The 24875-nt window shown below is 31.9% G+C and overlaps 2 protein-coding genes across 2 annotated transcripts in view; one reads left to right on the top strand and one right to left on the bottom strand.

Annotated features, from left to right (window-relative positions):
* LOC113395738 (angiotensin-converting enzyme) overlaps window positions 1–24875 on the bottom strand; it is a 169363-nt gene that overhangs the window by 110935 nt on the left and 33553 nt on the right. The gene's annotated exons all lie outside the window — the stretch shown is intronic.
* Window positions 22241–23871, top strand: LOC113395735 (uncharacterized). Its single transcript, XM_026633411.2, has 2 exons — window positions 22241–22382; window positions 22625–23871. Exons 1-2 carry the CDS (start codon window positions 22371–22373, stop codon window positions 23729–23731), a joined length of 1119 nt encoding a protein of 372 aa, XP_026489196.2. The 5' UTR covers window positions 22241–22370; the 3' UTR covers window positions 23732–23871.

The following is a 24875-nucleotide window of genomic DNA, read 5'->3' as shown; positions in this document are numbered from 1 at the left end:
TTAAGCAGATTTGAACATGATATCTTCGATAAATATTCACATGTTCCAACCACTGCGCCCTATCTACTATGTTATTGAGTACATCTTTAGATACATTTGTATATAAAGTATATTGTATAAAATTTTAACAAAGAAAAATAACCTACTTCTAATAATAATAAAATAAATTATAAAAAAATTTTTCAAGCTCAGTAATTTATTGTTCAAATTTAAAACGAATCAAACGATAAATGTTGTTGTTAACTCGAAAAAAAAAAGAATTTTCCATAACGGTTTATAAATAACGGAGTTCCGGTGTAACAAACAAAACAATAAAATACAACCGTATCGAAAACCTTCTTTTTTTGAAATCGGTAAAAAAGCTACGTCATTATGGAATTAGGGACACTGCACTCAGTCTTCTGATTTCGTATCTGAGCAATCGGATTCAGAGGGTTGATGTAAATGGAAAGAGATCTCCCGGGTCTCCAGTTACTGTGGGGGTCCCTCAAGGATCAATTCTTGGACCATTCCTCTTCCTTGTTTATATAAATGACCTGCCACATCTCCTAGGTGATAAACTCGAGATAGTATTGTTTGCTGATGATACTTCTTTAATTTTTAAAATAAAAAGACGTCTTTCAATATATGACGATGTGAACAATACTCTCTCTGAAATAGTAAATTGGTTTAGTGTTAATAATTTAATGTTAAATAGTAAAAAGACTAAATGTATTAAATTCACTACTCCCAATGTAAGATGTGTCAAAACGAGTGTACGCTTAAACGGGGAAGCATTAGATGTTTTAGAATCAACAGAGTTCCTTGGTATGACAATAGACTCTAAGCTCCAATGGGGCCCCCATATAAATAAGTTGGCGAATAGACTCAGCTCTGCAGCCTATGCGGTAAAAAAAATTAGACTTTTGACTGATGTGGATACGGCTCGCCTTGTGTACTTCAGTTATTTCCACAGTATAATGTCGTATGGCATCCTACTCTGGGGTAATGCAGCTGACATTAATACTATTTTTGTACTGCAGAAGAGGGCTATTCGTGCAATTTATAACCTGGGCCCAAAAGATTCGTTAAGAGATAAATTTAAAGAAATTAAAATAATGACTGTCGCTTCTCAATTTGTTTTTGATAATGTTATGTATGTACGCAAAAACATAAACGATTTTCCCAGAAATTGTGACGTACATTCTATTAACACTAGGAACAAGAATAAACTTGTTACTCCAAGTACCCGATTACACAGGGTTAGTAACTCTTTTTTGGGGCAATGTATACGTTTTTACAACAGGATCCCAGAAAACGTTCAAAATTATTCAATTATAAAATTCAAAAGAATCGTTAAAGAGCGTTTGTGTGCTAAAGGATATTACAACACTAATGACTTTTTAGTTGACTGCACACCTTGGGAATGAAATGATCGCCTCCAGGCTGTTTCAAATAACTAAAATATAATAATTATTGTACATGCAAAATGAAAAAAAAAAAAAAAAAAAATATCCCGCTGAGTTTCTTTCGCCGGTTCTTCTCAGGTCCGAGGTGCTAAATTCCGAACCGGTGGTAGATTTTTGACAATCAATAAGCAAGTGTAAACACTTCTATATTGAATAAAGATTTTTGATTTGATTTGATTTGAGTGCTCATGTGACCATTTCTAACAATTTAAATAAGGGCTTACGAGCAATAAAGATCTTACGATAGTACCATTCTGTTGCGTTACGGTTAAGTACGCCAACGTCACGTAACTGTACTACGCACACATACATATCTTTCGCATGTATTACTACGTATGACACAGTTTAGTGACGCAGTAATGACCCCGATACACAAATCCGTTGATTCACTTTCCTTGCGACTGTACTCTCATTTTCGTTGCATAAATAAGGCTCTTATCCACCGATATGTGGCGTTAACTTACTAAACACAAAAAATATACTACTATATTTTAGAAAGTGGAAACTATTTTTTTATGGTACTGTTGACAAACTAGCAAAAGGCTCATCTTATGGAAAGTGACTACTACCGCCCGTGGACAGCTGCAACACCGTGTGGCTTGCAGGTGCATTGCCGGCCTTTAAGGAAGGAGTACGCTCTTTTCTTGAAGGTTCCCAAGTCGTATCGGTTCGGAAAAACCGTCGGCGAAAGCTTGTTCCACGGAGTGATTGTGCGAAGCAGAAAATGTCTTAAAATCACTCTGTTGTGAATTTTTCAGACATTTATATATATTTATTATTTATATTTCATATCGTAGTCCACAGTCAAATCAATAGTCTTTAATCTAGATCCTTGACTATCACCACTTCTAATAGGTCGCATTGTCTCGCGAAGTACCTAATTCTTAAACTACTTTCAATGATTTTCAGAATACCGTTAGGACTTTATTAAAATTGCCACAGTCACGTGGAGGCCTGGTTGTTTCCGCATATCACAGCATTAAGTCTTACATTCACCATGAATATTTATAATACAATTATTAATTTCAGTGCAACGTATTCTAAAACGGGTGTCATTTAAACGGTCAGCTAATAAAAGCGGTAAACAAAGTAAAGCTTCTTCTAGTAAGCTGCAAAAGGGCAGCATTAAAATTTATTTCATAGAAAATTAAATATTACGAAGCAATCAGCGGGTAAGTAATATTTTTAACTTCGTTCATTAAATAAACATCAAAACCGACATAACAATAATAATGATGTATCAAGACTATTTATTTTAAAATATAATATGCTGTTAATATAACTGTTGAGCTGATTTCGTCCTAAATGAATATTTAAAAAAAAATCCAATTTAATTATTTGGCTTTTAAATTGACCTTGATAATTAATGGCAAGTTATGTAGTTTAAGTAGCCCTCATAGTGATACCTATGAAGCATAGAGGGACAATGGCCAGAGTTAAGTTTGTAGACAAATATTTATGTCCCGCGGCCAATCTCAAATAGAGATTAGGTTGGTTGCGCGACATATTATTATATAGTGTACATGTGTGTGCACACATTGCTATAGTCGCACACAAACAAACAGTTTAAGGTGCTTTAAGAGATGCGGGAGAGCTAGAATTGCAAACTGCCAACTGATGCTGCAGACACCAAAGTTGATTTCACGACATAAAATCTACTCTTTATCGGCTCAACCTGGGCTTTGGATCCACGATCTCGTGCTATACAGCCTTATAAGAGACCAACGAAACAGACAGACAAAAAAAAATGTACAGACAAAGGGATATATTATTCTTCCATAGAATCGATGAATCGTTTTCTCGAAATCGATTAAGCATGCTTAATCTGTGCATACAGTAACCTGACCCAAAGAAGGTGGCGTGGCGTTTTTTTACCGTATCCCGTACTATAAAAATAATTAACAAGACGTTCATTGTCATGAAAAAAATTATGGTAAATACAATTGTATTACTATTTCTTCATTTCATTTTTTACTTTACTAATATATGTATAGAAAGTTTTTTAATGGTCCATGTTATCATACAAACTTTAAAACCGGAAGTCTTAAATATCTAGTATAATATAATGTAAATTAAGACAATATTCTAAACTAATGCCATCTATGTAACAAACATTGAATCCTTACGTGAAACTGACCGACACGTGAGTGAAAGAATATTTATTTGACGTAAAAGTTTCACTAACCGCCGCTCTCGATTTAAGGCGCCACTGACTTGTGTTGCAATTTCTTCTGGTCACTGACCTTTATTTTTTCTATATTGTATATAATATTACTGCAGAAACTTACCTTAGTAATGATGGAAGAATATCAGACTTACCTGTAACAAAAATAATCAATTTATAACAATTTAAAGAAACGTGCCACAAAAATCAGAAAAAAAAACTTTTAAGTTAGAAAAATAAAATTCAATAAATTCAAGATTTTTTCAGATGGTATTCAGAATTATATTATAGCTAATATAATATTGATAATAATATAACATAAATATTTGTGCTTACAACATAGTTTTAATAAAAAAAATAATTGTGCATTAAACGTATGAGACGAAGACCAATTGAAGTGGAATCTTTCATAGATGGTTATAGGATAGCTTTGAATTCCGTTGTTCCGTCTTCACTTTTTATTTAATGACAAGCGAAGCGTGTGAGTAAGATCTAATTAATATAAGTGTCGCGAGTAAAAACGAGTAATTTATAATTAAAAAGAGAATACTACAATTATTCTATTGTATATGTACTTAAATATTGTCTCAAGCCAATCATGTTGATGGAACGATAATTTTTGGTTGGCGAAAATTTATTAAGGTGCCCACCAAATTTCCTTAATTTAAAATCGATTCGACAGTATTAAATGTAGATTAAAATCGATTTGATAGTTTATTTTTTTTTTTAATTCTCAATAGGCAGAGGTGCAAATGAGCCTACTAATGATGAATAACCTATGAAATGGAAATTCTTAATTGTCTCTCTCGTATGTTTATTTATTATATTTGTAGCCTTAAGATAGAATGTTACACAATCTCCAAACGAGATTATAGTGTGCGACGTTTGTATAAGGCTGTCGCGCTCTGTTTCTTGCGCGTGCGCAACTCCATATAATATGTAGTTAAAATTAACTGATAAAAATCTTCTATCATTTGAAATAGAGCTCATATTTAGTTACTAATACTATAATTTTATATCTTATGGTACTAATGAACAGATATAATTAATTAAATATAAATATATTATATCATACACGAAAGGTCACTTATGATAAATCTACGCGTCAAATTATTAACATATTTTTAAAAGCAAAAAAAATTTACTTTTTAGTAGAGATGTGAGAAAACTTGAATTTTGAACCATTCTTATCCAACAAAAAGTTTACTCAACTATGTGTTTTTGGTTAACAACAAAATTGCCGCAAAAGAAGAAAAAGTTTTTTTTTTTAAATTTCTATCATGTTTAATTATGCTTGAAGCGATAAATGCAAAATATATAAATCCTAACCAGCGATTGTAAATTCCTGTGTGCAATGCTCAATGGGAAAAGTAAATTTTGCAATCCACTATGATTTCATAAGTGACTCGAGTATGAGTCATTTACATGATAGTTTTTTTTTATTGTAAGTACAAGTCAGAGTCGAAATATTTATTTAGCACTAACTAATACCTGTTATGAGATACAATGCTCTTTTAAATCTCTTAGAAAATCTGATACAACTTGCGCGATATTATAGTTTTTAGTACTATGTCCAAGTATGTTTCAGGTGTCAAAATTGCTCATGTTCATAGTCTCAACTCATTGAGATAGATGCACATAGCATTAAAGAATGAGAACAAAAATTAGTAGTGTATGAAATTGTATGTACATTTACTTGAGTTACATTGATTTGAGAAAAACCGACGAAATAAACTCAGCAAGTTCTTTTGCCGAATTGCCTCATTTCCAATAAGTTTTACATGCTAACTTATTATACGAATGATAATACAATTTGACACGTAAGCGTTACTTTTCATGTTAAATTAGTTTTAATCAAACATTTATAAATAGTTTTTCTTGGGTGCTGTTGAAAACTATTTTAAAGTCTCGGAATATGTATAAAACCGTTGATTCTACGCCTGAAATATTTCCGGCCATATTGGAATGCTATTGGGCTATTGAGTGTGGGAATCGAGTATACTTCTTATTGCGCACACAATTGTGCACTATAATACGTGCTGCGCAATCATATAGTCGCTTTTGTGTATAGCCGCCGTGATCATTACGGCCAGGAAGAGATCACCACAATGTTATTTTACTGTCTTAATCAAATAAACACTTACAATTTTTCGACGCAATAGACTATAAAATAAATTTTATTGCAATATATTTAAAACTTTAGTCTTGATGTGTTGCAAATATATTAAAGTATTCGGAGCGGAGTTTTTAAAAAAAAGTAATTAAAATAATTAATTGCACAATAATCTTTAGGAATACACTAAACGACCGATTTAGTAGTAAAGTGTATATATTCGAGTAATTTAAATGCATTTAGTGTAACTTTATCTATTCTTATATTCGTATCGATAGACAAAGGTGGACTACTAATAAAAGTACTCGATGAAGGTGAGCTCGCATTTTTTGCTTTAAAAAATATGTGGTCACGTTTACCAATGGATATGAAACTTTACTCAACTATGCGTTTATGGAAAACCTATTTTAATTAACATGTAAAGAATATATTTTTTGTAGGAATATTATTTCAAAATATTTATTTACTAATAACGCTAAAGCTCGTCAATAGGTAACAAACAAAAAATAAGAAAATCACTTGGAAAACAGAGAAGAAAAGGGAAAGTTAGTACTGGTCACTTAATGGTAGGCTTGGACAATTTCAGGCAGGTCTGGCTAGGTACCACCCACTCATCAGATATTCTTCGGACAAACAGCAATAATTAGTACTGTTGTGTTCCGGTTTGCAGAATGGGTGAGCTTGTGTTAATGCATTAGTTCTCAAGGTTGGGGGCGCATTGGCGACGTAAGGTATGTTTCTTACTTTTACAAAGCCAATGTCTATCGGTGGTGCTGGTGGTGACCAATTCCCATCAGGTGGTCCATTTGATCGTCCACGTACCTGTACTGTACACAAAAAACAAACTGTTTCGTCTCTGCTTATCGGCGATATCGACTCGAATGCCGTGACAGAAACTCTATTTTTAATTTATTTTAAATAATCCCAAAACGGTCGTCATCGTACACAGATACCTAATATTATCTTTTATTAGTGCTTACCTTGAGCACTTATGGAAAATAATAAACAATCAACTAATTTTATCGTTATTGTTTCCAGTTATTATCGAATATTTTCACCTTGTTTTACGCTGCGTTGAACGTATTTAAAAGTTGATTAATTACTTGATGGTATAATCACGATATTACATTGAAAATTAATTATAACTTATAGCAGCGGTCAACGACCTTTTGGCAGGCTAGGACCACATAGTCACGGAGTGGCAAAATAAAATTGCTGAGCAAACCCTATCAATTTCTAGCTTATTACTTAATAAAATTTACACCAGCCACCTCGACACGATTTGTATAATTCGGAGAATGATCCAAACAGCCTAGCTGCCTTATGACATCGTGAGGTGGATTTTCCTTTTTTAATAAAATCCTTCGATTCATTTTATTTATTTACATAAGCACAGATTGGTATTGTATATGCGTATTAAATTAGAATTTGTATCACAATCTTGAAGTCAAGTATTCGTAGGGCAGAAGTATAATATCAATTTAAATGATTGTCAACGATGTTGATGATTGTAACTGTGTGATTTTGATTCAAAAATTAAACTGAATCTTCATTTTAATTCTGGAATCAAAATTTTTAAACAAAATATCCAGTATTTAAACTTTGTCTCAAATGAAATGTATACATTATAAATATATAACTTTGTGCAATTAAATTCATATGTCCAAATGGAAATCAACGAACTCCGCACTTTTGTCAATTGTAAATTTTATTTTGTCTAATAAGTACTAATCTATTATTATTTAGTATAAACATCAATTTATATTAAAAAATACTTATTCGGTGACAATTATTATGTATTGACGTTGTTAGTTAAATAGGTTACTGTTACTATACACAGGAAGGCAGTGTTGTGTCGTGGGCACATATCGATAATCGGAGGAAATAACACGTTGTAGTAATAATATCGATAAAAAGTAGGGAAGTTCATTAATACTGTAACCGCAAGTCGGTATCGAGTGTGATGTACAGTTACGTTCAAAAGTTTTATTAATTGAGATTTTAATAAAACGAATGTAGAAAGATTAGTCAGTATTTCATATTTGAGTTACTACACTTATTATATATAGAAAAAAAGGTGTGATATCAATTATAATATTCATATACTTTTTCTTTTATACGGAATCTTATACAGAGATAGAAGGTTATATTAAATTAAACAAGTTATAAGATTTTTTTTCAACAGTGTACTTGTATCGGCACAATTAAATTTTACGGAAGAAAGCGCGTGCGGCCGCGATCACAGCTCTGTTGCGTCACTGTCTAGTGTTGTTATTTAACTATCAATTGTTTGTGCTCTAATGATATAACGAAGTATTTTTTTTTTATGGCGTTGGTTGGCGTACGAGCATATGGACCACCTGATGGTAAGTGGTAACCACCGCCCATAGACAAAGGAGCTGTAAGAAATATTAACCATTCCTTACATCGCCTATGCGCCACCAACCTTGGAAACTAAGATGTTATGTCCCTTGTGCCTGTGATTACACTGGCTCACTCACCCTTCCAACCGGAACACAATAATACAGAGTACTGTTATTTGGCGGTAGAATATCTGATGAGTGGGTGGTACCTACCCAGACGGGTTTGCACAAAACCCTACCACCAAGTAAAATAAAAATAAAATATCGATAAATCTATTATTTTTAATATTAAATAATATCTCCCCTTCTTCGACTTGTGACTTCGTAAGGGTGAATTAGGCATTTTTTAACTTCTCGATTACAGTGACATCTATCGGGTCCAATCTATCCCTCTCAAATACACAAAATAGTCAATAGTCAAAAATCGGTTATCGGTTACAGAAGAATTATTATTAAGGGCTAGCGACCAGCCCCGGCTTCGCACGGGTATATTTTAGTAATAAGAAAATTATATGATATAAATATGATTGGCACTCTATACAATTCCGGAATAATGGAACTTTCTGTCAGTGAAAATTATTTCACAATTAGATTATTAGTTCTGGATATTACTCCCTAAACACAAACAAACAAATATTTCATATTTATAACATTGTTATAGATAAAAAATATGTAGTAAATTGAAATTAAAATAAATAATATAATGCTTATTACAAAAAAAGCATAATAATTATGTCATTATTTATTTTTGATATAAAATTGTGAACATGACTTTTTTTTAAATATACAATCGTACATTTTGGAACGATATATTGAATAAAAAGGTCCATGAAAACTATTTAAGTAAATAACGAGAAGAAAAATAAACAAATCTATTCTATTGAACGAACAAACACCGAATTTGTATCTATAACATGGTATTCCTACGTAATTAGGTTACCTAAGCGCGTTGTTCAATGTTCTACGATTTATTATTATCGATTTAAATCATACCAGTGGAAATCTGAGAAGTATCGATATTAAATATGTTACGTCACTCAAACATTATTCATCATTGCTTTGTTAGTCTAGTAGAATCTATAGTGCTCAAAATGCTAGGTTCAAATCCATGTCATGTCAAACGATATTGAGAATATCAGACAAGAAATTCTTAGAAAGTTTTAAAGACTCAGTGCACATATGTTTGCATACATGTTGTGTAGTCCATGTAGTCCATTGAGAATTATCTCCGTCTCATAACTCTTTATTTACTTTTCTTTACTGTAAAATTGGTAAGCTACTTGATGGTAGGTCTTTCTGCAAGATCGTCTGTGCACTACCTACTGATCATATATTCTACGGCAAAGCCGCAAACCTTAGTATTATTGTGTTTGGATTTGAAGAACGAGTGACTCAGTGTAACTACAGGCACAAGGGGCATAACATCTCAGTTTCCAAGGTTGAAGATGTATGTAAGAAATTTTAAGGTTAAAATTTAATAAGGTACCGTTTCTTTGAACACCGATGACCACTCACCATCGGGTAGCCCATTTAACCTGCCTATCTAAGCCATGAATAAGCAGACTGGTAAATGGGTTACTTGATTGTAACTGCCCTTAAATACTGACACTGTGAGGAATATAGTAACCCTCACAACACCGATGCACCACTAACATTGGAACTAAGATATTATGGCCCTTGTGCCTGTAGTTACGCTGGCACATTCAGCCTTTATACTTAAACTCAACAATACTGACGTAGAATAGGTGAATAATGGATGGTACTTACTCAAACAGCTCTTCCTCCTAATAAATTTATATGAAATAAATAAACAGTGCAATTATTCTACAAGATTGCGTTCAATGACCCCTGTGACGTGCCATCATACATGTGATAATGATAATTTAATATGAAGATTGTTCTACTCAACCAGTTACCAAAGCGCCTAAAGACTTGCATGGAAGTGTTAGATAATATGCAGAGGCCATTCACTAATGTGCAATATGAAAATTTTAATAAAAATAACCGGAGTCAATGAAAAAGCTGAGATTTAATTTGTTTATACAAGACATGCTTATCAAACATTTCCTATGAAAACTTTTTATATCAAATTTAGTTGTTACATTTTTAATTGTATTCGTAATTGGTAGATGTGGTTTTCAATCTTGTACTTATCTGTGTGAGTGAATTATGTACACACGCATATGTAGATTTAAAACCGCGTTACACCATCCGATATATAATATATAATATAATGTTTATAAATATGATTTATAATTAACGTTATACTAGTACATGGACAGCCGACAGGCAATCCTATACATATAAAAATAATCTGAATATTACGTAAACTAATAGCCTAGTTAGATAAAATGTGTATATCCGATTGGCATTTGTAGTAAGTCACGCACACCATTACAACCTTTTTATTATCCGATCCGATATTCGTGCATTTAAGTATTCATTCGGAGTAACGTTTTTCGCATACACACATTATCAATGAGGCTAAATTATAGATTATAAAATATATGAGAAAATATTGTATTGAAATTGTCATTTAACAGGACATATTGTAGTGCACTAAATTGAACGTAAACATAAGTACACTCTTCGAAGAAATTACTGACCCAGAGTTTAAGCCGAAGTCACGAGACCGAGGAAACAATGTTAATTAACGAAGTGATGTTTTTTTTTTAAATTATTTAAATGAAATAAATTATTAGCGATTTTTTTTTTTTAGTGTACATTAAACTTATACCTAGAGTCGCAAAGCATTTCGGAGAAGATTTTTGTATAAGTACATGACAAATAACGTATGCCGGCAATTTTGCTTATAGTAAGTAGTATCAGCCGGTAAACGTCCCACCGGTCACAAGAGACCTCTTCTCCTTTTTGAGTAAAATATTTGGAGTCCACCACGCTGCTCCAATGTGGGTCGGTGGAACTAATGCAGGTTGACTTTTACCGTAACATAAATTTACCATTAGCGTTCGTTATTCGTTCCTTCGCGTAATGATATAATTTATTCCGGTTTCAATTTCAAAAGACTTTTGAATTTACGCATCAAGTCGTGTTCAACGTCGAGCATACTTCAAAATTGTTATATATTTTATTATTATAATAAAACACATCATATAAGATTTGAAATTAACATGGTTATTTTTATTACTAACAGTATTTAAAACTTATTTTTATTTGGTGGAACTCGATATTTCGACATTATCTACGAATGTCTTGTTCGGTCTCGTGAAAAATAAAAAACATGGTAAAAATCCCGTTTTAAAAACACATCATATTCAAAACTCATATCTACGATATCGTATCGGACAGTATAAAAAGGTCTTAAATATCGAACGACATTTTAAGTGCTTTTGACCATTTCAAACTGAAGGTCGATGAAAGTGTACATTGTATATTAAGCAATACATTAATACTATCGATTAATACGAACGTATTGTTCCAAGTTTTATTGGTCATAAACGTAAATACTTAAATGCAATCGCCATTAGCCAATAATGTTTCAAATATATTGAGTTTAGTAATATCTAATTCTACTATGGGAAACCGGTATTGCTATATTGCTCCTGTGTATTGGTAACTGTCATTATTCAGACAGGTATTTATATATTTAGTAATAATAATGATCTAAAGAGGTTGGTTATGTTTATTATACTTTTTGTTGTTGATAACTACATATATCTATTATAATTTTTTATCACAACAAACATATTTAGGCTTATTATAAGGAAATATAAGAATAATTTTCTTTAATTTTATTAATCTATTAATTACTAATGCATTCGTAGCTTGAATAGCGATAGTTTTACTAGAGAAGCAGTTTCAAATAACTTTTTGACTCGATCTTCATAAAACTTTAGAAAATTATTTTTAATAGTTTCACATCATCCTGCCCAATAAAAACACGTCATTTTTCGTAACGAATCATATCTTCACAACGAACAGCGAAACAAGCCTTCAACAACTTTTTTAGCACCTGTAATTCTATCTTCTCAGATAATTTTAAATTGAACACGATATACACATTTATCACGTTAATCATTTAAATTAATGGAGTAAATTGCGAAGCGTATCTACCTACGTATAAAATAATATTACATACCAGAACTTTGAAATGCACTATTTCTTCTAGTTTTATGTATATTCGTTTAGTAGTTTTGTTTCAGTGATGCATTCCAAAAAAAACGCTTCCTCGTTTATCAGTATAAATGTATGTTAAAATTTGAAAGTTAATTAATGATTAACAAATAGAGTATTTAGAAACCCGCACACGGTATTAACACACCTCTGTCAATCAAACGCAATAAGTCGTTAAGTGTATACGACAGATCAATAGTCTATAAGAACGAATGATTTTATTAATAAAAATTATAATAATAAATTGTTACTCCAATCCTGTGTAACTAACATTGTTTTTAATTATTAATTATTCATAAAAGTGTGTGTTTTTACGTACGTGTGAGAGAGTATATTTAACAAATTTGTGGAGATATCATAATCATATTACCTTTTCTAATTAGTAAACGTAAAACTTAAAATGATTGTACAAACGTAATCAATATTAGTTTGATTGACTTTTGTTTGAATTAAAGTACCAAACTTAAAATTACCAACATCTCGGCAAAGGGCCTTATTAAGACAATTTTTCAAGCTCACAATCCATCGCACTGCTCTAATAATTTTGCGGTTTTTTTTCACGATGTTTTCCGTTATCACTAAGCAAGGAATGATCGATAAATTTAAAATAAGCACATAAAAATGCAGGAATTGAACCTGCTGTCACGGATTAAGATTGACGAGTTCTTACCACGAGGCCATCTTGATGATGGCCCAATAAAACTTTATTGGGTTTCTCAAAAAAAACCTCAGCAATAATTTGATATTTAAAAGTTGGTAGTGCTTTAACTAGTTAGTTTATTCTAAGTTTGAATTTCGTGTACAGAATCCAGTATATATAGTATTATGAATAAATTGCCAATGAAAACCGGTGAACACAATACTCGAACACAGAGCTCGTCAAATATTTGAGTCAACTATATGCATTATACAAATGTAGAAAATATGGACGCAACATAATTGTGTGAGAGTGTCTTCCGTCTACCAAATCGATGTCTATTTATGTCATAATTCATATTAAATCGTGACAATCAAAAAAATAAGCGACAGCACTAACGATATATTTAATGTTAATAATAAAAGATTAATTTAAACAAATCCGAAGTGATTGTTAATTCAAGGAATGTAAAAATAAAATAGTGTTTGAGACAAAGTAGATCAAACGCGTCTAGAATGAGCCTTAGATCACCAACGATCGTGACTCATTGGGTGCGCTATAGAATTAAATGAATAGATAGATAAATGAGTAGATAGTAAAATCTCACGAATATAGATTTAGCGTTGATGTAACGTAATATATTAATTTATTTGATATAATTATATGAGATTAGCTTTATCTGCGACTTCGTTTCAAGTCGCGATTGTGCGGTTGATTTAAATAACATAATAGCTACGAAACTATTCCGTTAAGCAAAATAAATACTTTATATGTGTGTATGGAATCCTGAATATATTTGTGTACATAGATAAGCTATGAATGATTATATTTCTCGTAATAAAGAATATGATACGAGTCTTATTATTTCTTTGTTTTGTTGTTAAAGTTAGTTGATTTTATCTTAGGTGTGATGAGAAAATAAATAAACGAAACAAAATACATGTTTGACCTCAGTTATAATATATGTGCAATTTTACAACAGATATACAATTATTTTTATTATTGTAAATACAGGCACGAGGGATATAAAATCTCAGTTTCCTACGTTTGTAGTGCATTAGTTATGTAACAAATGGTTAATATTTCAAAGTAGTGGTGACCATCTACTATCAGATTGCCCACTTGCTGGCTGCCTACATATAACATAAAAAAAATACTCGAGATTGCTCAGTGAATTAAAATTTTGGATCTTAATCGAAAGGTCGCTCATTCAATTTTGGGTAAGCACCATTTTATTAACGTGCTTAACTTGCCTTTATTATTATATTTTGCTCGGTCCTTTCATCATTATCATTAAAGCTTCATCACATGCTTGTATGCCAGTTAAAAAACTCAAATCTGATGCAAACTTAAGGCTCAAAAGTTGTTACAAATTATTTATTTTATTCATAAAATGTTTATACGTTTTTAACATAATCTTGGCATTGCACCATACAGCCTTTAATACATTCAAATCATTGCGTTATATAAAATTGAGACAAATAGTTTCCCAAACAACAGTTCTAATGCGACTAAGTATTACAGAATACAGATTATATATTTAAATACGATATAGAGCAATGAGATTATTCTCGAACGCGGAAAGAAGGGTTGTGTAAGAATTACTTTATTACTACTTAAAGCTTACATCCACTAAACGCTACCAAACAAAAGGCAATAATATATAAATATTTTAATAATATATAAATTTTAATGAAGTTTTCGTTAAACATTTTATTTAATAACTAGCTTTGGACAGTGTATACATACATATATATTTAGTAAAAAGCTGTTGTAGCGGTCCAATTTTATTATATGTATAGGAAAAAAAATACTGAATAGAAGCAACTAGGTTTCGTGCACCGGAAAGCACGTAAAACAATTAGTTTTGTGTCTCTCTGACGTGTCGGATTGCAATTTCTTCGGATGAGGATAAGACATACACTATGTTACCACAAACCAGTGCAATATAAAAATTTCTCTCAGATTGCTAGATGAAATTCCTTCGAAAGGTTCCAAATTATTAGGAAATATATTAAATTAAACAAATTCAAAAAGCGACATAATTATGGTTATATCAAATTTTTTTTAAACATTCAACTATGATTTCCGTTAAATTTCACATTTAAACGTTAATTAAAATATATCACATAAGAATGAATTAATTAATAATATAACGAACATGCAAAATGTAACTACGGAAATTCATAAATATTGCATAATTAAAGTATCGAGCTCACCGACGCTGCTTAGAGAGGCTCAAGCGAACGCGATAGTTTTTGATGTTGTATTTAAATAAAAAATTATTAAAAAAAAGTTTCGATTAAAATCTACTTTTTTCTTCTGATTTATAAAAACGATTAAACACTGGATATTTTTCAATATTTAAACAATAATTATCGGTCCAAATTTAAAAATGCGAGACGGAAAACGATATTATTTCAATATTTTTTTATATTTTTCCCTCAAATATGCCTGAAAAACAAAAAAAATCATTATGAAACTTGTTCTGCAGATTATGTTAAAAACATAGTTGTTTAATTAGCTTTCCGAAAATGTATAAAAACTAGGAATTTATTTCAAAGCAACCGAAATAAAATGATCAGAAAGGACGCTGGAAATTTGTATTCGAACATGACCGAATTCGTACTAAAGGTCGCTGTTTAATATTCCCACGAAATTGATTTAAAATAATATCCAGTGTAAAAAAACTTACTTATTTAACTTACTTACTTAATATAAATTTAAAATTAAATTTAGGTCTCGCGGCCAAATCATTTTTTTACTTTCAATAACTAGACCTTTTCCAAAAGCTTCTGTACAAAAATACCAACTTTTTTAATAGTTACAACGGAAAGAAGCCTTTGAAGGGGAGGAAGCTTTTGAGAAGAAACACGACAAGTCAAAAAATAAAGAAACAAAAACGAAAACAACATAAAAGAAAACGAGCAAAAAAAAATTTAAAAGAGAATGTTTACAATTTATTTAAACTTTTTGCCAGATGTTTGTTTGCTGGCTTTGAGGTTAAGGCAACTAGCCAGAATATGGCTACTAGCTAGAATATGGATTTAGTCGTAACAATTGGCATATCTTGTAGAATACTATTAAAATTTTTTTATCAATTTTTAAAATATCAATTTATGAAAATCTAATTAGACAGTTAATCTTGGACGTCGTGTTTTTACAATTAGGACATTGTAAGATTTTCTTTAAACATTCTTCCCAAAAAATATCACAACAAGCTTCCGCCCCGAAAGGTCAGGCCAGAATTTTGGTCACAATATTAGGTTAAGAATAACGTACGTTATCCATTACACTTTCTTTGCTGAACTACGGAGGGTAAATTCAAAACAATACATACATATGCACTGTGTAAGTAAGTAAGACAGTTAAATTAAATCGTACTGGGTATCGCTTCGTTGTCAAAATTATCTAGCTTTCGAATATTTTATCGAAATAATTAGAATATTTGTTTAATTCCTTAAATAAAAATATAGTTTAATCAAGTAGGCTTTACAGATTTGTATTCTATGGTACCACCGGTTCCGAAAGTAGACTCTACCGAAAATAAACTTGCTGATTGTCGAAATTATATATTTTTCTTAACTACATTTCTTGCAATAATAAAATTGCACTGCAAAAATTGCAGACTGTGCACTAAAGCTGTAGAATTAAAATTATTTGAATATATAAAAAAATTGTATTCTTAAGCCTGTGATAAATAATGTATGTTATATTTTTCGCTCAACAATATACTATTTTTATTAATAAAAGAATTTAAAAAAAGCCGATTTCACCATCTGCAGCAATTTCTTTCCTAAGATTGGTTATAATATAAAAACTCGCTGGTCTTCTCAATTAACCCGCATTGGAGCAGCGTGGTATGTGTTCTACACCTTCCGTTAAAAAAGGGACGCCTTAGCCAGTGGGGTTATACACAGGCCGTTATTTTCTTTTTGCAATGACATAAATCGAACAATATTTATTAGAACACAGTCAGAAACGTAATTTTTAAAGAAAAAAAAAATTACGTTTTTTATTAGATAGAGTTTTTTTGAAAGATTTTTTTTTACATATATAAGTATGCGTTTGATGTCACCGACTGTTGATTGATAATACGATATTCTTATTTAATAACTAAATAACGAAAAATATCTAAATGATTGCTTTCATCGAATTACGCATTAAAATGTAATTTATGTTAATATTTGAATATCATCACCTCCCATTCAATTCAACTTAGTTGCTAAAATGTCATAATTGTGAGTATATTATATAAAACAGAAACTGTTTTATAAGTAATAGAAAAATAATGAAAATGTATGTGTCTATAAACTATGTTAAAATATCAAATAAAATCAAATAAAAAAAAAACGAACAGATTAACAACTATTACAATTCGACCTCTCCTGACCCGTTATGAATGGATAACCGAATTAGCGAGTTAGGTAATCGTCGATTTATTTATTTCAATACTTTTAACATGAAGTGGTTAATTACAGCTAGAACCATCAATAAATCAATAATATACCAGTTGCTTAGCGGTTTATAAGATCGATTCTGATTATTTTGACTATTAGCGATTTTACCATGAAGTATTTTCTTTTTTTTTTAAGAGTCGTGATTGTCCAGTTGTTAGAACATCTTAACACATGATTTCGGGTTCAAACCCAGGCAAGCATCACTGAATTTTCATGTGCTTAATTTGTGTTTATAATTCATCTCGTGCTCGGCGGTGAAGGAAAACATCGTGAGGAAACCTGCATGTGTCTAATTTCAACGAAATTCTGCCACATGTGTATTGCACCAAACCGCATTGGAGCAGTGTGGTGGAATATGCTCCAAGCCTTCTCCTCAAAAGGAGTGGAGACCTTTAGCCCAGCTGTGGGAAATTTACAGGCTGTTAATGGAATGTAATGTAATTTTCATATTTAAACCAGTCACGAAACCTAACTGGTTTTTTTATACTTTTTCTTAATGTAATTTATCAATTTTCAAAGTATTACTAGCAGTATCTATATGGTATGGCCGCATCATCAAATATATTACATAATATCGACTTGCAATTGAATTAATTTAATATTATTAGAGCCTACTTGATAGGATACCAATAGTTTAAATTGATGTGACGTAACTATTAGTCATCGTTAAATATTAATATAAATGGACTTATGTTTAGAAGCTTCTTAATAATTTGAAATTTATTAATCAATGAAAAATAATGACTACCGATTCTCGTGCGGTTGTTTTTAGCATTATATTTAATTTAATTTAATTTTGTAGAATGTCGAATAAAACGTCAAATAAAATTCCTTTATTCAATATAGAAGCATTACACATCACACATCGATTGCAAAATCAAAATCTACCACCGGTTCGAAAATGCACTGACCTGAGAAGAACCGGCGAAAGTCAGTGAGTATTTTTGTCAAATTTTTTCTTTACATATATTCAATGTAACAGAAATAGCCAGAAGGCGATCGATTTCATTCCTAAGGTATCAACGATGAACTTGTTAATTGTATAAAAACCTGATCCACAGGCTTTTTTTTACATTTTTTAAATTTGGCAATGGAAGCATCTTGAACGGTTTATGGGGTTCTATTGTAAAACCGAATACATAGCCCCAGAAAAGATTTACTGATTCAAAGCACTCGTTATTTATATTATTTATATTTTATATTCTATGTAAAAATATTGTAAGTATCACATTTTCTCACTAAAATATTATTAATAAATTAATATTTTTTCGTACTTATTATATATTCCCTGAAACTTTTAATAATCAACATAGAACTTCGAGGCTTGAGTTGGTTTCAGCAAATTGACTTTAATCTAAATTGTCATTGGTGTCATCCAATGAGCGTTCAGTATTTAGTTTCAGCGTTCCAGAAAGAAGTTTGGTTGTTTGCCAAATCATTTACATTCTAAAAAAATGTAAACAAAGATACATTTATTTTCGTATATTGTTATATAAAACTGCATTAAAATACGTTTTATAATTTCTATAACATTTCAAATGTAAATTTTAATTAATAATTCGTTCAAAAATATTCTAAGTTATGTTAATCTCTTGTAGTTATACAATTGTTACATTTATATAATTATAATATTATACGCAACATATATAAAAACTAGCTGAACCTGCGGCTTTACCTACCCGTGCGAAATTACAACTCCGTTTTACCCCTTTAGGGGTAGAGTTTCGTAAAATTAGCGGCTGTCTACACCCTATAAGGAACCTACCTGTCAAATTTCAAGTTTGTAGGTGTAATCATTTCTGAGATTTTGTGATTAACCAGTGAGTGTTATACATATAGATCTATTGACGAATCCACTTGAATGAATGTTGGTTTGCATTATTATGTGTGACGATCGTGCTGACAACTGTACGTCTGTCTGTCTTTACTGTCTTTGGGTGCATGAGATGACTCATACCAAAGAATTCAAAAATGTGTGGAAGGGGGCGCCTTCATTAGTAAATAGATCTATACATATATAGTATAAACATGTTTTCATAATATAGAAAAGTAATTAGGACTAGTAACAGTAACCATGTATAGTGTTTATTTTAAGGTTTGCAATAGTCTGTATTTGGTTCTTATTACATCTAAATAACAGCACATAGCTGAGTTCCTCTGATCATAATACCAGTTACTGCTACGGTATTTTATCACGCAGTGCATCTAATAGTTGCCTAAAATTATAATTATTCACAATTGTACATGAGTTACGACGTTTTACTTCATGACCTAATACGGAACGAATTGTAAATACGAGTTAAACATTTTATCTTACTCAGATGAAATTAGATACTACTATTGCAGTACATTATATTCGACACAGATTCTAAGGAATTTTTAAGTTTTTATAACCTGAATATATACAATAATGCTATTAATAAGTTAAAAAAAATTAAATACACTATATTATGATGAGATGGCCCATTGCTTAGAACGCGTGGATCTTAACCGACGATTGCGGGTTTAAGCCCAGGCAAGCACCACTGAATTTTCATTGGGTTAATCTGTTTTTATAATTCATCTCGTGCTTGGCGGTGAAGGAAAACATCATGAGGAAACCCGCATGTGTTTAATTTCAACGAAATTCTGCCACATGTGTATCAACCAACCCACATTGGAGCAGCGTGGTGGAATATGCTTCAAACCTTCTCCTCATAGGAAGAGGAGATCTTAGCCCAGCAGTGGGAAATTTACCGGCTGTTAATGTTGTAATGTTGAAAATTAATGATGAATTATCTACAAAGAATAGGAAGAACAAAGGGTCTTCCTTTTTCATTTTTTTTTAAATTATTTTGCGAAATCAAACGAGCAAATGTCAAAATATATTGATCGACGATAAGTGATCGCCCATTCTCGTACATTTCCGCTAACTATGGCATCTACTGCCGGGATGGCTTAGCGATTACAAGGCGTGAATCATAACCGATGATTCCGAGATAAAACTCGGAGCAAGCATTGGATAAGACTCTGCCAAGTGTATTGGAATCCGCATTGGAACAGTGGAATTGTGGCGGAGTAAGGACCAAACCTTCTCCTCAAGAGAGGGGAGGCGTTTGCTTTGCAGTGGGATATTATCAGTCTATCACTATACTATAGTATCTTAGATGGGTCTCTTTGTGCAAAACAAAGGGTCTGTGCGTGTAATTACACTTTCCTTTCAAACCGGAACAAATACATAAAATAATACATTGATCTTTGGTGGTACCACGATTATATTGAGTACAATATGACATTATTAAATTAACTAGTGCTATATTATATATATGTTTTTACGATAGACAGTATAGTTCAAAATGTATTTTGTAGATACTATATGGATATGTATGTATATGTTTTTTTTTATGTAGTTTTATATAAGTATGTATATGTTGTTATATATGGTTAATTAATTTTTAATTACCGCCTTCATGGTTTTCTGTTTGACCTAAAGGTCGACTGGCAGAGAATGCCTTCAGGCATTAAGTCCGCCTTTGGTCCCATTAACTCTATGGTGATCAATAAAGTATTTAAATAAATATAAAAAAATAATAATAATTTGTAAAATAATTGTAACGAATAATGATGAGTATTACCAAATATTTTGATTTTGTTTTCGAACGTGAATATAACGTAAATCAATAAAACGTTAATTACGTCATTAAAACAAAGTTAGGTATTTCACCTTGGGTTCGTCCACTTCGCTATTACGTTACATATCGTAGGAAGATCTGAGTCGGCTCATTACCCAGCTCTACTTCGGTTACGTGTCGAATGTTCGATAGAAATTATTACTCTTTTATGATTTATAGACCCATTTACTTACATATTTTAGTATGTAATTAAAGGTTATTATAGATTAGTATTTACATAATGCAGTATGTGGTCTGATTGTTGTTCCCTATATTATACTTTTAATATATTTAAAAAAAAATGATTAAAAAAGGTTTGATTAAAATAATTCATAAAAGGAAAATTTGTTAATAATTTTAACGTAGTTCAAAGTTGTTTTTGACGACCTCCGTTGTCGAGTAGTGTGTACACCGGTTTTCAAGGGTACGCCACTCCGAGGTCCCGCGTTCGATTCCCGGCCGAGTCGATGTAGAAAAAGTTCATTATTTTTCTATGTTGTCTTGGGTCTGGGTGTTTGTGGTATCGTCGTTACTTCTGATTTTCCATAACACAAGTGCTTTAGCTACTTACATTGGGATCAGAGTAATGTATGTGATGTTGTCCAATATTTATTTATTTACATGTTTATCTTAATTTTGGTAACAAATATTTATTAAATATCTTGTCGTTTCTTTCGGTAATATAACATTCCGAACCTGGTAGCTTTATATTAAAATATAATATGACTAAATGATAATTGAAATATATTTTCATTTTATTTCCCAAACCTTGTCAAATTCTATACCACATTTTAAAGGGTTGCTACCCTTGCTAATCTAGTTCACTTGTAGACAATGAACAGATGTACATATATAATTACTATTTAAAGTCTTTTGAAAACATTGTGTCGTTCTTAATTGTTGTATTTATTTACTTAAATAAATAACGTGCCCTTATATACCTTTCGATATGTATTAAATATCATAGAAACACGACACTATGATATGGCCTTCAGATGTCGTATTGTCTTATAATTAATCCGTAGTCAAATTACTATAATAAAAAATTTAATAAAATTATAATTTTAATTATTTTGTAATCTTAATTCGAAAATATTTCAAGGACACTTTGGAAAATCTATCTATTATCATAATGATTTAAAAATTATTTGATCAACGGTTCTTCAATTAATGTGACTCTAGAAAATTGAGAAACCTTATTAACAAACCAAATTTTCTTGCTATAAATCGCCAGTAAAAAAATATAACATCATATACACTCACACATGGACGCTGGCTGTATGAGTGAAAGTGTTTGCCTCATTGATCAACGAAAGAACTTACTCTCAGTATAAAACCTCGGGCTACGTCTCACACACTACACTCCTGCGCAGCCTTCGCTGAACAACATACAAAGCGATCATGAGGCTCTTGGTTAGTAAATTTAAATATATTCTAATATATGCATACGATCTTTGTATTAATTATAACTACAAATTAAATTAATTTAAAAAAACAACGATGTAATCCATTATTTAATTTGATGTATTTCGTAATGTACCAACTTTTTTTGTGAAATATATTCTTAGTGTTTAATATTCTTTATACCGAGTAATACAACCAAGAATCGATTTTAGCTTACAATTTTTAGTTATATTTTCTATTTTTTTTTTCAGAGATCTTCCTTAATCCTGGCCGTGGCTATAAGCCTGGCCACGGCAGAGGAAAAGGCAGAAAAAGATTCAAAGGCTGAATCAAAACAAGTTGAAGAAAACAAAAAACAGGACAAGAGAGGTCTCTCGGACTATTACGGAGACCACGGTTTCGGGGGCAGCAACGGATATGGAGACCATGGAGGATTTGGCGGAGACTTCGGAGGCTCGGATGGTGGTTATGGACATGAACATCATGAGAAAACCATCACAGTTATCAAGAATGTACCAGTACCCTACCCAGTAGAAAAACACATTCCATACCCCGTGGAAAAACGTATACCAGTACCAGTCAAAGTGCCAGTACCTCAACCCTACCCTGTCGTAAAAACTGTACACTTCCCCGTCAAGGAGTACATCAAAGTGCCCGAGTACATTTCTAAGCCTTACCCTGTGACAAAACACGTTGCAGTACCCGTCAAGGTACATGTCGACAGACCTGTTCCTGTCAAGGTGTATGAAAATGTACCCTACCCAGTGGAAAAGCATATTCCTGTGCCCGTGAAAGTACCAGTTCCGCATCCGTACCCAGTTGAAAAAGAGGTGCCTTTCCCGGTTAAGGTTCCAGTGAAAGTAAACGTACCATACCCAGTTGAGAAGATCATCCGCTACCCTGTTCATGTGCCCGTCGATAACCCAGTGCCAGTCCACGTAGACAAGCCATACCCCGTGCACGTCGAGAAGCCAGTGCCTTACCCAGTTGAGAAACAAGTACCTTATCCCGTTAAGGTTCATGTTGACAACCCAGTACCCGTACACGTCGACAAACCAGTGCCTGTGCCAGTAAAGGTACATGTACCTCACCCCTATCCAGTTGAGAAGATCATCCCCTACCCCGTAGAGAAGAAAGTGCCAATCCCCGTTAACGTCCTAGTCGACAGGCCTGTTCCAGTTCATATCGAGAAACACGTAGCTTACCCAGTTGAGAAGCTCGTGCCGTACACCGTCAAAGTCCCAGTTCCAATCATCCACGAGGAGAATCATGAGATCCATGGAGGCGGTGGTAGCCAAGAAGGAGGCTACGAAGGTCACTATGGCGGCTATGAGGGTGGTCACGAATACCATCACTAGTAGAACTGATCTCTTTTGTTTTTGTTAGCTTTTAATGTTGATTTGTGTTTAGACGTCGATTAAGTATTTTTATTTTAAACACAGGACTGGATATGTACATATAATACCGAAAGTATTAAAATATACATTTATAAAACGTTTATTTACATTTTATTTATCAAATTCATATTAATAATCATCTACCTTGAAATGTTTCAATACAATTATTTAATATTGAATACTTCACATTCTATGAAAGAACAATTGATTTTAAACTAGTTTTATAACTGTTGTGAATATTTTTACTTCCTTATATAGTAATAATTATCAGTCATTATTATAAGAGTTAATAATTCATTGCGAAGTTGAGCCAAATTAACATGTGCACTTGAGTTACATAAAAATTTACGTAATGCGTTAGCTGTTTACTACGCCTATAATCCACATCAACGATAGAAATAGTGAACAGGAATTTTAATCAACGACATAGGCATATCTTTATATAAATTAATATTCGATCGAACGATTGACTAATAAATATAATTAAAACGAATAATGATTTGCAATCAATAATCGTTCTAAGATTGATTACAAGGTAAAAATAGAACGGTAGAATTTTGCATGCAAGTTATGTATACTGTTTCGGATTACAGACAAGTATGTGGTGTGACTTAACGGATCATAATAATTGTTACGAAATTGCGTTTCTGGTGTGCGACTCGGAAACAAAAGAAGAACGTATGAAGTGAACGTGCTCTACATAACACAACAGATGCGTTACACGTTCCAGGCCCGTGTTTAAAATTAAGAAAAAAAATTACAACAAAATAAAGTCACTGACTTTATCATTGTTAATTTTATAGAAACTATACAACTTCAAGCCGAGATAGTTCAGTTGTTAGAACCGATGATTACAGGTTCAAACCCAGGCAAGCGCCACTAGATTTTCATGTGCTTAATTTTTGTAATTTGCTATAATGCTTGGCGGTGAAGGAAAACACCTGCGTGCGTCTAATATCAATAAAATTCTGCCACACGTATATCCACCAACCCGCGTTAGAGCAGCGTGGAGTAACCTTCTCCTCAAAAGGGAGGGGAAGCCTTACCCTAGTAGTGAAACATTTACAGGTTGTTGTTACTTTATTCAACATCATAACCTAATGTT

Source organism: Vanessa tameamea, chromosome 7 (genome assembly GCF_037043105.1).
Source record: "Vanessa tameamea isolate UH-Manoa-2023 chromosome 7, ilVanTame1 primary haplotype, whole genome shotgun sequence".
NCBI classification, from domain to species: domain Eukaryota; kingdom Metazoa; phylum Arthropoda; class Insecta; order Lepidoptera; family Nymphalidae; genus Vanessa; species Vanessa tameamea.
Note: the sequence above shows the minus strand (reverse complement) of the source record. Positions and strands in the feature narration are given on the sequence as shown.